The 13275-nt window shown below is 43.2% G+C and overlaps 1 protein-coding gene across 2 annotated transcripts in view; it reads left to right on the top strand.

Moving 5' to 3' along the window:
* The window catches only part of ESYT2 (extended synaptotagmin 2), a 542370-nt gene that overhangs the window by 428315 nt on the left and 100780 nt on the right, over nucleotides 1–13275 (top strand). For both annotated transcript variants that reach the window (XM_069211166.1, XM_069211165.1), the window contains exons 9-10: nucleotides 6649–6825; nucleotides 11656–11738. In XM_069211166.1, coding sequence (XP_069067267.1) covers nucleotides 6649–6825; nucleotides 11656–11738 — 260 coding nt within the window. The remainder of the gene's footprint in view (nucleotides 1–6648; nucleotides 6826–11655; nucleotides 11739–13275) is intronic.

Genomic DNA, 13275 nt, shown 5'->3' with positions numbered 1-13275 from the left:
AAGACCGCTGCGGTAATTCTGAGTTTCCCGCTGGGCTGGCGGGCGACCGCCAGAAGGCCGCCCGCCAGCCCACCGGGAAACCCCCTTCCATGAGGATGCCGGCTCCGAATGGAGCCGGCGGAGTGGAAGGGGTGCGACGGGTGCAGTTGCACCCGTCGCGATTTTCAGTGTCTGCGTGGCAGACACTGAAAATCTTGGTGGGGCCCTGTTAGGGGGCCCCTGCAGTGCCCATGCCATTGGCATGGGCACTGCAGGGGCCCCCAGGGGCCCCACGACACCCGTTACCGCCAGCCAGGTTCTGGCGGTCAAAACCGCCAGAACAAGGCTGGCGGTAAGGGGGTCGGAATCCCCATGGCGGCGCTGCTTGCAGCGCCGCCATGGAGGATTCCCTTGGGCAGCAGGAAACCGGCGGTACACCGCCGGTTTCTCGTATCTGACTGCGGCGGTAAGGAGCACCGCCAGCCTGTTGGCGGTGCTCCCGCGGTCGTTGGCCCTGGCGGTCCATGACCGCCAGGGTCAGAATGACCCCCTAAATGTGCATACGCGCATATATACATTTCCAGCATTTTCGTATTGTCTTAGACACGCAGTGTTCTCAGATTTGAACTACATCTTTCCTTGCAAATCAGTTCTCCCATAGTCTTGTGGGATTATATAAATTCACTATATTGCCAGTATGTGACTCCCTTAAGCTTTAGTGCATCTGATTCAATGCGGTATACCTATGATCTGTTATCTCGTTACTGTGCGCAGCGTTTCTTGGAGAAAAGCGGCCTTTAAAAGGCTTAAGTAATATCTGAATACTCGATTAATATTTCCGCCGATCATCTGTGAAAAGTGCCAATGAATTACAGATGATTCGAACCAAAATATTAATTTACTAAATTATTAATATACGTTTAGGAGGAAATAATATCTTTAAGACTTCTGAGAATCTGTGTGTGTGTTCGTTGAGGGGAAGACGGGGTGAGGGGAGGGGGAGGGCAGGGTTGAGAATCGCATTGCTCACTACTTAGCTCCTGTCCTCAGCCCTGTCATCCACCACACAGAATGGAATGGTCACGAGTCGTTCATCTGGCTACTTTCTCGAAGAAAGAGCACAGAGGCCGGAAGTGCACATAACTGCTTCAGCAAAAAAAGTTCTGGTGAATCTAAGCCTGTCAGTTGGCCCTTCCCCCATATTCCCGTGGAATTTCAATTGAATCTTGGCCACATGTGCCAGTCCCAGCTAAAGGCCACATGAGAGCCCTAGGAAAAGTTAAGCGTATCACCCCAGAGATGTGTGCTTCCTTAACCGTACATATCTTCTAGTTCGGGTTTCGCTGGCATCCTCTCACACTGATGCCGCCACAGAATCGATGGGATGAGTATCAGCAATGGCTGGTCCCTGAGGTACCACCTTACCCAATCTATGCCAGCTGTGTCCCACGTAACCTCTCAGGGTACTTCTCCGTCTTTGTGTATCATATGCAAATGAAGGTCGTTGCTGACGCTCGCAGTTTGGATCCGCTTCCACAGTGACTAAAGAGGCTCTGCTAGTAATGCTTCACTAGTTGAAACTCTGCGGCACACACTGGCCGACCTCCTGCTCAAACTCCAACAGCACACATGAACTGTGAAACATCGCTACAGAAATCACATCCGCTTTCGCATATTATGAAATGGCACAGTTGTGGTGATATTGGACACCGGAAGGCTGTGATTGTCTCCTCCTAAACATTTGGGTCAGGGCCGGACAGGCTTGTCTTTTTTCCACCGGGCAGTCCCCTGTGGGCCCTTAGATGCCGGGTTTGAAAGTGCACCTGTCACTTTCCCTAACTGCACCAAGTTAACTGCAGGAGTCACGGGGAGGCTTCGAGAGAGAGTAAGAGAGGGAAGGGCGGGGAAGGAAGAGAGAAGGAGAGAAAGATAATGTATAGATAGAAAGAGACCGATTGTGAAAAGAGATGAAGGGAGAGGGGTTCGTTTGAGCATCTTTGCTACACTGCTTTTGGTTCCAGTAGCTGGCCCTGATTTGGGGCAGTGTAAATTAGATTATTCTTTCGCTTGGGGAGGAGGGGGTAACCTTCAGAGTTTGATGGTAATGGGCACTCCGGTATTTTGACCTGATGAGCTCTCATCTTGCAAACCCCTCCCAGTTTACTGTAGTTTGTAGTAACTAAGTAATCACCGATAAAAACCCCATTAAATATCTTTAGTCACCTCATTTGTTGCGATTTAAACTCTGCTGTGTCGCTGTGATGTATAGAAAGTATGCCTTAACATCTAACTAAAAGGTACTTTTAAATGGATGCTGGTTTCTAAATCCTATGCATGGCAATCTATTGCTCCCTTTAATACTTTTTTTATTCCATGCTTCAGACCGCATTGAGATCCAGGTTTAGTTAGCTTCTGATTCGAGATTCAGAGCTTTGCTATATTTATTGAGGCAGCAGGTTTTTCTTTGCAGGAAGTATCCAGGTGGAGTTCAGTGAAATTCGGGCAGGGCGAAGTTCAATGATAAGGTAATACTGCAAGCAGTAACAAAGACATGCCGTGTGGGTGTGCTATTGCTGTATCAGATTACAGTGGGTTTCGGGACGAGCCTCTTCATTTCATTCAGTTAGTCAAAGTCTGCAGCTGAGTCCAAGGGAATGCGAGCTCAAAATTATCATCATAATATGACTTTGGCCTCCCCTTGTTTTTAATTGTCTGGCTTGACAGCGCAGCTGTCGTCAGTCAATTATGTGAGCATCACGAGGAGATGGGCTTTGGCTTCGCCCACACTGTGGGAGCCAAGAGTACATCTTTTGATTGGGCAGACATTGTGTATTTTCACAAACAATTGCTTGCTGTGACGATTTGGTTTTATTTATCCAGCTGCCTGAGTTTGAACTTTGAGGCACCAACATACCACTGCCATGTTATTTGAGTGTTTTAGACAGCTAGAATAATTATGGTTTTTCTCTCTGGAAGCAGCACAGATGGAAGGAGGGCAGTCATTAATATACATTGACCTTTAGGTCTGGCTTCACAGTAAATTCATAAGCTCGACCTATTGGCATTATCAGTGCTTGTTGTAGTATGGCTTGACAGTGCAGCTGTTGCCAGATTATGTGAGCATCACCAGCGAGGGCTTTGACTCCACCCATATGTTCAGAGCCAGGAGTACATTTTGTGATTGGTTTGAAGTTGTTTGCTTCCACAAAAATGTGCTTGCCGTCTTCACAGCTGTGATCATTTTGTTTATTTATCCAGCTAGATGAGCTTGAGCTTTCATGGGCGCACACATGATATTGTAAAGCCATTAAAATGTCTTAGAAAACTTGATAATTTATGGTGTTTTTCTGTGGCAGTAGCACAGATGGGAAGAGAGATGTTATCAACCTATATGGATTTTTAGGTCTGGCTTGATAGTGTAACTGCCATCATACCACTTAACCTACACAAATTTTATTCCACAGCTCTTTGCTGCCACACAAATACGTATCCATTCCCATGCTACTACTTGTAATGCTTCACATTACCATGCAACATTCCTTTCAAGTCCGATCTATTGCCATTGCCAAAGCTTCTTTGTTTTCAGTCATCGAAATTTAAGAAAGAAATCTTTTTTTCCTTTCTTAGTTCCCCAAATCCACACCTCTGTTCAAGCGTTTACTGTTTGTAAGGACATTTGGAATCATAGGATCATGGTTCGATTCTGAGGCATCCATACTCCCTGGTCACTACTGACTCCCATCAACTAGGGTTTGGTTACTGGGTCATCTATTCACTGTGGCAGAGCTCTCGAGCAAGATCAGATTTAGTATGTTATAATACTAGTTCTTTTAGAGTGAATCTTTGGCAGGTCTGGAAAAGAATATAGAAAATGAATATGCAAGACAAAACGAGCAAAGGCATTCAAGTTAGTACTGCATGCCAACTGCTCTTAAAGGAATGTAATATCCAGGGATCTTTACCACATCCCAAAAAGTTGTGCCTCTGAGTGCTTTCTTCTGGGTTGGTGTGCTTTTCGTTTAAACTTTTTTCCTTTTCTACAGAAGAAGCAACCATTTAGAAACATTCCCTTATGCTGTTAGGGGGCTGTCATGGTGGTTTTCGGTGTCCCGATTGAAGTTCTGACCTAGGATAGGATGTTAAGAGGCCTCCAGCTCTAGAAGTTGTTGAAGCAGTAAGGTCTCATTTTTGTCCTGACAGGGACTAGGGGTTTATGAGGATTGTCATCTCTGGTGGGGTCACTACAAAGGATCCTTGCTCAATCAAATACACTTCTGGGTTTGAAGTGCATCCAAAGTGCATGCACCAATGGCCCCAGGATGGTTGGCCTTCTCTGATGGTTTACTTTGGAGTGAATTCTTCAAGTATTTGTTATAGGGGGTATTTCCATCAGCAGGGTAATGTTGCACCCACTTTGGCATATCTGGACCTAGATGGAGCAGCAGATGAACGTTTCTATCAGCTCATGGTTCTGTCAGTTCTCCGATCATTCGACCCTCTGTTGATGCTGGGTTAGCAGGATTTTTTGCAGAGCCTGACATGAGTAGATCTTTACATTTCCTGACAAAGCCTACCAAGCTGAGGAAGTGGCGTCTGCAGAGGAATGAGGCTTCCAATTGAAAATGGCCACAAATGTTAGTGGCTCTGTTGTAAATTTTGTCTGCATTGTGAGAGATTCTGGAATTGATATAGTAAACACCATTTGGAGTTGCTTTGCTAAGGCTGATACACTGATGGCAGCATTGTTTATGTTTGTGGTACCTTGATTGCAAAGACTTATGAGTTCCCTAGTCCTTCATCCGTGGCAATACTGAAGACTGGCGTCAGGAGCGCACTAAGCGTTTGACTATTTTCTTGTGTGATTGTCCCCTTCATGCCTTTGTTGCTTCTTGATCTCTGCTTTTCCAGAGCAATTCCCTCTTTTGTTTACTGCTATTGGTCTTCTCAACAGGGACTGAAGGCCCGGAGAGTTTTACATTATGGCACTATGACTATGCTGTCAGTCCCTGGCCACTGTGTGGACAGCGCTGTTCATTTAGTTAATAAGGGAAGATGTAGGGGTGTTTGTGCTGCTGCCAACGGAGTAAGCTGTTGATGCCTAGATAGTCAAATTGGAAATCCGGTCATTTGTGACTGATGGTTGATGGTCTCGGACCATAGTTTCTTCTGAAGGAGGGCATTGTTTCTTTCTGAAGAGGATTTCCTTATTTGATTTTCCTAGATGACTTGGAGTTACACTGTCATCTTCTAGATATCACAACTGAAGCGAGCCATCAACTTGTGGTGCCTGTTTTTTAGTGGCACCCCTCAATTTATAGTCCCAACTACTAGACGTAAGATGATAAGTGAGGGGCTTTGAGTTCAGGGCTTGCAGCCTCTTTCCATTACCACACACTCTGTAGTCATTTATATTCTAGCTTTGATTGCAGATACATTTTTGGGCATACTAATGGAGTGGCAGTGTGTTCTGACATTTGATTCGAATAAATGGTATTTTGGGATATAATAAGAATCTAAGGAACTGGGAAAGCGAATGGTGGATGAGGAGGTAACACTTGCTTTACTTATTTGTAATCCTCATGACAGATTTTCTCATCCCAGTCACACAATTTATGACCTACTCCCCTTCCCAGAGATGCTTCTATTTCGACCCCTCATGTGCTGGTATGTTATGTGTATTTGTAAAGTGCACTATCACCCTTGAGGGTATCCTGGCACTGAACAGGTGTGTGTGCCTAGCCCTGCCTCTGGTATGTTAGTTAATTGAAAATCCAGGTCTTCATCTTCTTGCAGGATTCAAGAAGCGAAGAGGAAGCTCAGAAGTGGAGTGGGAGACCATTCCATGTTTTAGGAGTGATGTAAGAGAACACCCGTTCTCCTGATTTGGGTCTGTGTATGAGTGAAGTGTACGCAAGCAGGAATCTTGAAGAGCTGAAGTGTCTTGATAGTTGGTGAAAGATGTGATTGTTCAGGTTGGTGAGACCTAAGTTGTTTAGTGCCTTGAATGTGTGTGTGGAGTTTGAAATGAGCACTTTTGTGTATCAGGAGCCAGTGGAACTCCCCCAGGTCTGGTGTGATATGAGTTCTGTGTTGGCCTTTGACGATGAGTCTGGCTGGTGGTAGAGCTTCAGGCTGTATTGAGGAAGGGAAGTCTTTCATTGCTACCCCACGATGGGTACTTGCTGGTAAGCAGCTTAAATTATTTTAGAAGACATTTGGCAAGAGAGTGAATGTATCATGCACTGGATTCAGTTAAACGTGTAAGTAATTAAGCAAACAAGGGAGAATTTTAGTAGGATTGATTGCTGGTAAGTAATCTTACCATTTATTTATTTTCTGGCTACCCACAGTTTTCAATAATTGGCCAGCACATCAGCAAAGTTATTGATCTGAGTAACAAAAGTCAAGGTTCGATAAAGCAAGAACATTTTGGATACTTACTTTTTCAGAATTGATATACTGGAGTATGAATAAGACAGAGGCAAAGCAAAAGTTGTTGAGCATAAATAAATTGATGAATATGACAATACATGAATGAAGTACTTTCTTGTCATTGGTGAATCGTTGGACCTTTCTAGTCTACATCTGTTGCGCCAAAGCAGTTTCTGAGTGATTTGTAGTAGTTTTAAGAAGAGTGTACTAATAGCACTTTGATATTCTTTTCTTTAGGGAGTTCTGAGGATACACTTCATCGAAGCCCAGGATCTCATGAGCAAAGATACTTACCTAAAGGGGATGGTCAAAGGAAAGTCTGATCCTTACGGAATCCTCCGTGTTGGCAACCAGATCTTCCAAAGCAAGGTTATTAAAGAAAATCTCAACCCCAAATGGAATGCAGTGTATGAGGTAAGATCTTTATCACATGAATGTTAATTAGTCAATGAACTGACCATTTTTTTCATTATTAAAACATCGCTTACTTATTTCTGCTGATTTCCATGGAGGATCTAATTGTTTAATTGTTTCATTTTATTTCTTGTACTGCACAACAGACACCAAATTTGCTATCTTGATGCTGTACACTAAACCAAATTCCATAGCTGTAGACAGTGGTCAACCCCTGGGCCAACAAGTTAAAGCAAGCCAGTTTTGATAGTCTTTCATCAAAGTAATCTCAGATGAGATGGACCTTGGCTGCAGAGTAGCACATTTCACGGTTTGTGGCCCAAGAGCTTGCGGGAGCACCTCCCCATGCGAGGACATTTTGTCCTCACCTGAAGACCCTACAACGGATGGATCCCAAGAGTTCTGGTACAAAGTGACAAACTATATCCTAGCCAAAATTCCCACCATCTATTCAGAATTTGATTAATCTACTCTTGATATAGAGAATTCTGCACTCTTTGATTCACAGGTGAAACTGAATCTTAAAGAAAGCAAAGCGGGAACTGTAGAGCATGAAGTGGTCCTATCACTTCACGCAAATAGCAGAAGAACAAATAGAGTCCCATCTCCTTAATACAAAGCCTTGCCTTCCCCAAATTACCCACCTAGTAGCCAGTACTGTTCCTGCCCCCTTGACCTCAATCATGAAGCAGAGCCATCACTACAGGATGCTACCCTTGTGTGTGGAAAGAAGTTGCAGTTAGGCCTTTGTTGAAAATATTAATTTAGACTTCAAGGACTTAAAAAAACGATTGTCTCATTTCTCTGCTCCAGATACCTGCAAAAAAGTTTATAAAAACATCTAAATGCCCTGCTCATGTCGTTTATTGAGGAACAGGAATTGCTGGATACTTCCCAATTTGGATTCAGGAGCAGCAGTGGCACAGAAATGGCCTTGGTTTCAGCTGTGGAAAGCATTAGAATATTAATAGATGTGAATCAGGCTGCAGCTCTGACCCTACTGGCTCTGTTCGCACTCTTTAATATCATCTACCCGAACCCTTCTGAGGGATCCACTATTACAACTTGGTATAAAAGACGCGGCCCTCAAACTCTGAAAATCTTTCCTTACTGAGCGATCTCAGATTGTGACCTACAATCAATTTAAGTTGGGTTCTTTCACTCTGCCATGTATGGTGCCTCAGGGATAACCCCAGAGAACAGCACTGTTTAATCTATATGTATCCCCGCTGGCCAATTTGATTTGATCCTTTGGGCTACAGGCACTCTCATACGCTGATGACACAAAAATAAGTGTATCCATTCCAGTGGACAGACATTCTATTTCCTTCAACTTTAACAATAGCTTGAAGGTAGTGGCCAATTGGATGAGAATTAATTGTCTAAAATTAAATGCTGAGGAAGCAGAAGTCACCATTTTTGGAGGCCAAACCTCCATACGGAATAACAGCTGGTGGCCAGATATGCTGGGATCATTGCCTGCACCTACCAAGTCAGCATACAGTCTGGGTGGTGTTGTGGACCACAATCTTGCTTTCGATCTGCAGGTTAACTGTACAGTTTCTACGTGTTTTAATATTATCAGGATCCTCAGAAAAGTTTTTCCTTATATCCCAGTATCAGCACGCAGATTAGTTGTTCTGGCACTGATCTCCTCATGACTCGACTATTGTAATTCGCATTATCGGAATATCAATGTCATCTTTGACCAAGCTGCAAACTGTTCAGAATGCAGCAGCAAGACTGATACTCGATACCCCAAAATGTCAATCAATCTCGGCTGGATTAATTAAGCGTCACTGACTACCAGTGGGAAAAAAACTCATCCTGTTTAAAGCCTTGTGCATTGCACACAAGCCCTCACATAATTCAGGGCCTAGAGCAATTAGAGCGATGTTTCACTGGTATGTACCATCCACACTTCTTCAGTCTGTGCCTCAGAATCTGGTAGTGGTCCCCAAATTTTGAAAGGCAAGATGGGGAGTTAGATCCTTTCCGGTGGCCACTTCCAAATTATGGAATTCTCTTCCCCATCACGTCACGAGTCTGAAAACAACATGGCTTTCAGAAAAGTCCTTAAAACGTGACTCTTTACTTTATAAAATGCAGGCCACGGGAGGCCTGAAACGAGAGTCTGCTTTTATTTTCAAGTCTATCCCATTCTTTAGCGCCTTGATGTCTTTGGATATGTATTTGCTTCTATAAGTTTACTTCATTTCATTTCATGTGCTCAGTTAAACCTGAGGATGTGCATCAGTAACTGGTGTTCAGAAAAAAGAGAGCTGGTGTAAACATATTAACAGAAGAGATGAGCTAAACTGCACAATTTCGGACTTGTAAATCTTTAACCCTTAAAAAGATGTATTTAAATTTAACTCTCTGTTGTTTTGCCAACTAGTGCAGATCTCTGCTTGCTTGGAATATGTGGTCAGATTTTCTGAGATGACAAATCAGTTGCATTGCTTCCTTTTTGATGCATGTTTCAAAATATCTTGTCTAAGCATGCACTAGCTTGCCTAAATAGAAACGGTTACAAAAATCCCGCCTACACTGAATGCAATCAGACCTTATCTTAGAGTGTAGGCCATTAGAAAGGTAGTTTAAAGCCCTCTGAAGAAGAATGAAAGACATTTGATTTGCACATTTATATTTAGATCTTGATTCAGTGAGATGCCCCAATGACTTTCCCTTGGGAGGTGTTGTTGCTGTACCCATTCTGGCAGGCCCCATGGAACTATCACAATACTCACTGTTGCTACAGTCGATCATAATTTCAGTGTTGTTTGCATCTGATTTTAGTTAGTTACGTCCAATCTTCTGTTGAACCGGCAGTGGGCTGCTGCAGGGGTTAGAAAAGGAGCCTGGAGGCTGTTTATCCAACCAGATGATAAACTGGGTGTTATCTTCTGAAGACAGTGCTGTATACCCAAAGGTGAGGGACATAAACATTAAAAGGAATTAGCAAAAGGGAAGGATCGTGCTGCACATCCAAACATATGAAAGTGGTTTTAGATCTGTACTCTGCCAACTTGACTGTTTTGGAGCTACCCTCCAGGACAGAAAGAACACCATTAGAGTCAGTGTTCTACACCATTATTGCCTTCAGATGTTGAGCTATGCTCACGAGAATCAACATGTTGAATAGGAGCGAGAGCTCCAATGGAATCACAATACTCTATCAACTTCATTTACAATTCTTCAAACTTCTTCTGTAACCATGATCGCAGATGTTTTTACATCTCCTTCCTGGGTGAAAGTACAGCTGCCCTCAGTCTAACTCCATATAATCCGCTCTGAAGCTAGGGCAGCTGCCAGGCCACATTTGTTTCAATGATTTTTCCTGTTTGTGAGGAAGAAAGCAATTTTGCCACTTCACCAGGATTTAACCGCTGGTTACCAGGAACAATCCACATAGTGACTGAGGAATGGAGGAGATAGGTGTTCTTGGGTGGTGGTCCTTTGGTATAGCTGGAATGAGGATTTTCCAAACCGAGACAGTGCACGAATCACATGGGACCTATAATTGCTGTTCTGCCAGAGCTTCTCCACCATGCACTTAGACAGGAGCGTGAAGTATTTCATTTTTACATTTGAATAGGCAAATGTTCGTGCTTGGAAAGGCGTCATCATCAATGTGGGGTTGAGACCTTTATTTCTTTTTTAAATTGCGTTGCAGCTTTTCTTTCTCAAGGATGGATCCTACGTCTTCAGTTTGTGCTGCCTGACCACTGTGAAGCTCTCAGCAACTTAAATTGAAAATAAAAAGTAAAACAGTTGACATAAGCAAGCCGATTCAAAGCGCCACGGCCGCCATGAACATGAGAGTGAAGGAGAGATACAAAAGAAAAAATAAGTTTGCTTGCAGTCAAACGTATTTGCAAATGTGCAATTATCAATGTAACTGGGTTGTTGTCTAAGGCGGTAATCAAACTGCCTCAAAGAGGGACAAACATAAAGCATTTACCAATGATAACAAAGGATTTTTGAAAGGCAAGCCCACGAATGAGTGATAGTGATGGGCGTGGTTTGGGTGAGGCTGAATGCCCACATATAGATTACAATAGGTCAGAGCGCTTGTGTGCTCGATCTAAAAAGGGGAACCAAATTCACAGGCTTAGGGTGTTAGCATCCAGCTCACTCAGCTGTCCTATCCCTTATGGTGCTTCATGGGCATTTTAACTTAAACTGCAAGGGCTAGTACTAGCTGAGCCTTGAGCCTCTGGAATTGTGCTAGAACCTGCTGCCCCTTTCACCACAGGTGACCTCTCACACTTGCAAATACTATTGTTTCCGTGCTATTTTTATTGCTGAAGTGGAACTGGATGCCTTTCCAGGCTGATAGTTGTTCCTGAAACGTAGCATGAAAACGTGCGGAAGAGTGCAACACAGATAGAAGTTTCAACAAATCCATTTAATATATTAACTGATGTTATTGGTGTTTCTGTAGAATGGTTGAAATTGGGTTCCCCTTATGTATGGTAACTAAACTGCTGTGCTAGGGTCTTCATTAGCATAAGTCATTTGGAACGTGTGCAGAGTCTTAAAACACATTCCCACAGAGGAGCTCCATGGGTCTTTGTTTAGCTGTAATGCCTTATATATTGTTGCTTAGAAAGAGCTGTGTATGTTTAGGCTAGTTTACGTAAAGAAAACAATCAGTCTCTGGTACAACAAAGTACAACAAATTACCACTAAATAGGATTTTAATAAGTGTCAGTGATTGAAAAATACACAAACTGTCAGCGTGCTAGGCTTACCCTTATATAAACAAATATACATTCATTTTGCAGTATACCCTGATTCTTAAAAAGCATCCTTGTTTATCTTTAGGCATTAGTGTATGAAAGTCCTGGTCAAGAGCTCGAGATTGAACTTTTTGATGAAGATACGGACAAAGACGACTTTTTGGGAAGGTAAATATACTACACGGATGACAGGAATTTTTCACTGTACTACTACGGTAAGAGTCACTCTTTTCGGTGATAATTACCTAGAAAGATTAGCTTTCTCTCCTGACAAACATGCACATGGCTCTTTAATCTAAAACGGAATAATCTTTGTTCACAAAGCAAACATTTTGTTCAAGGCAAACAAGAGAATGTCTTAAAATGAAAGATGTACTGCATATTATTTTCGATCATGTTGATGCCTAATATGTTGTAGAAAATAATGGATTCCTTCATATTTTAAATTGGGCCGCCATCAGTCTTATTCGCACTTGAGAATCTGTCATCATCAGTAGCTAATGTCACATTTGTTCACTTTGCACTGAGGATTTTTGCTGATGGGCGTTGTGAAAAGCTTGATAACCCTCAGAAAGATGGCTCATGGGATTAGGAGCCGTTAGCATTCCTAAACCAAATACACTGAGCACACACCTGTTGGAGGAGGAGAGGTGACTGGTAATTGGAGGAAGCTTCATTTTAAAAAGTCAAATTCCAGCTTTGATGGGCTGAAAATGGCCTTCATGTCTTCCAGGGCGTTGCAATTCACTTCTTCCCTGTTGATATTTAAAAGTATCACAATTACTCAACTTAATGGCACGCTTGTGCCTATCACCGTTATCCATATGGAAAGCTTAGGACACAATGGGAGGGCGATCTAGGGATCGAACTAGGGGCAAGTGAATGGTTGACAGCCATAAAATTGTAGGAAAGTGACACGAAATGCCTGCTTAAGACTGATCCAGTACAAATTTGTTCATAGGGACTACGTGACACTGCAGTGGCTGCACAGGCTTGGTCCCACCCGCCCAGAGCAGTGCCCTAAAAGCATGATTGTGCAATGTACATACGTACATATGTGGTGGACTTGCCCAGGTTTAGGCTCCTTCTAAATGGAGGTGGGCGAAAAACTGAAGGATCCAACGGATGTTGTAATCCAGCCAACAGTGCAGCTTTGCCTGATGGGCATCATGCTACGGCATAAGCAGGCCAAGCACATGGTGGAAGAATTAGAGCTTGGGCGGGCAGTGGCCAAGAGATGTGTTGCTCTGAGGTGGATGATGAACAGGACACCCACCAGGAAACACTGGATGTGGGATATGGTGGAAGTGCGTTTTCAGGGGGAATTGGAGGAGAATACAGAGACAGGAAAACAAGATCGAGTGGTGGACTGAGGGACTGATTGGTGAATGGCAATAAAGATAGTCATATACCGGTGGATACAGCTGAAATAGCGAGATGTATTAACTGAGTTCCTATGTACAAACTATTATGCAGACTGTGCAAGTGACTGCTATATTTGCTCCTGTTTAGGGAGGTGCGGACATGGGACTAACTGTTGATGTGGATCTGCTTGTTTTTTAAAACAATAAAGAAATATGAGAAAAAAATATTCTACTACATCAGAACCTTGACCTTGAGACGGGCTAGAGTATTACAAAAATGGCACGTTACCTAGTGGGTGAGATGTCCTGTCACACGTACTGTATCAGAAATTGTTTAGCAA

The sequence above is a fragment of the Pleurodeles waltl genome, chromosome 10 (genome assembly GCF_031143425.1).
Source record: "Pleurodeles waltl isolate 20211129_DDA chromosome 10, aPleWal1.hap1.20221129, whole genome shotgun sequence".
NCBI classification, from domain to species: domain Eukaryota; kingdom Metazoa; phylum Chordata; class Amphibia; order Caudata; family Salamandridae; genus Pleurodeles; species Pleurodeles waltl.
Note: the sequence above shows the minus strand (reverse complement) of the source record. Positions and strands in the feature narration are given on the sequence as shown.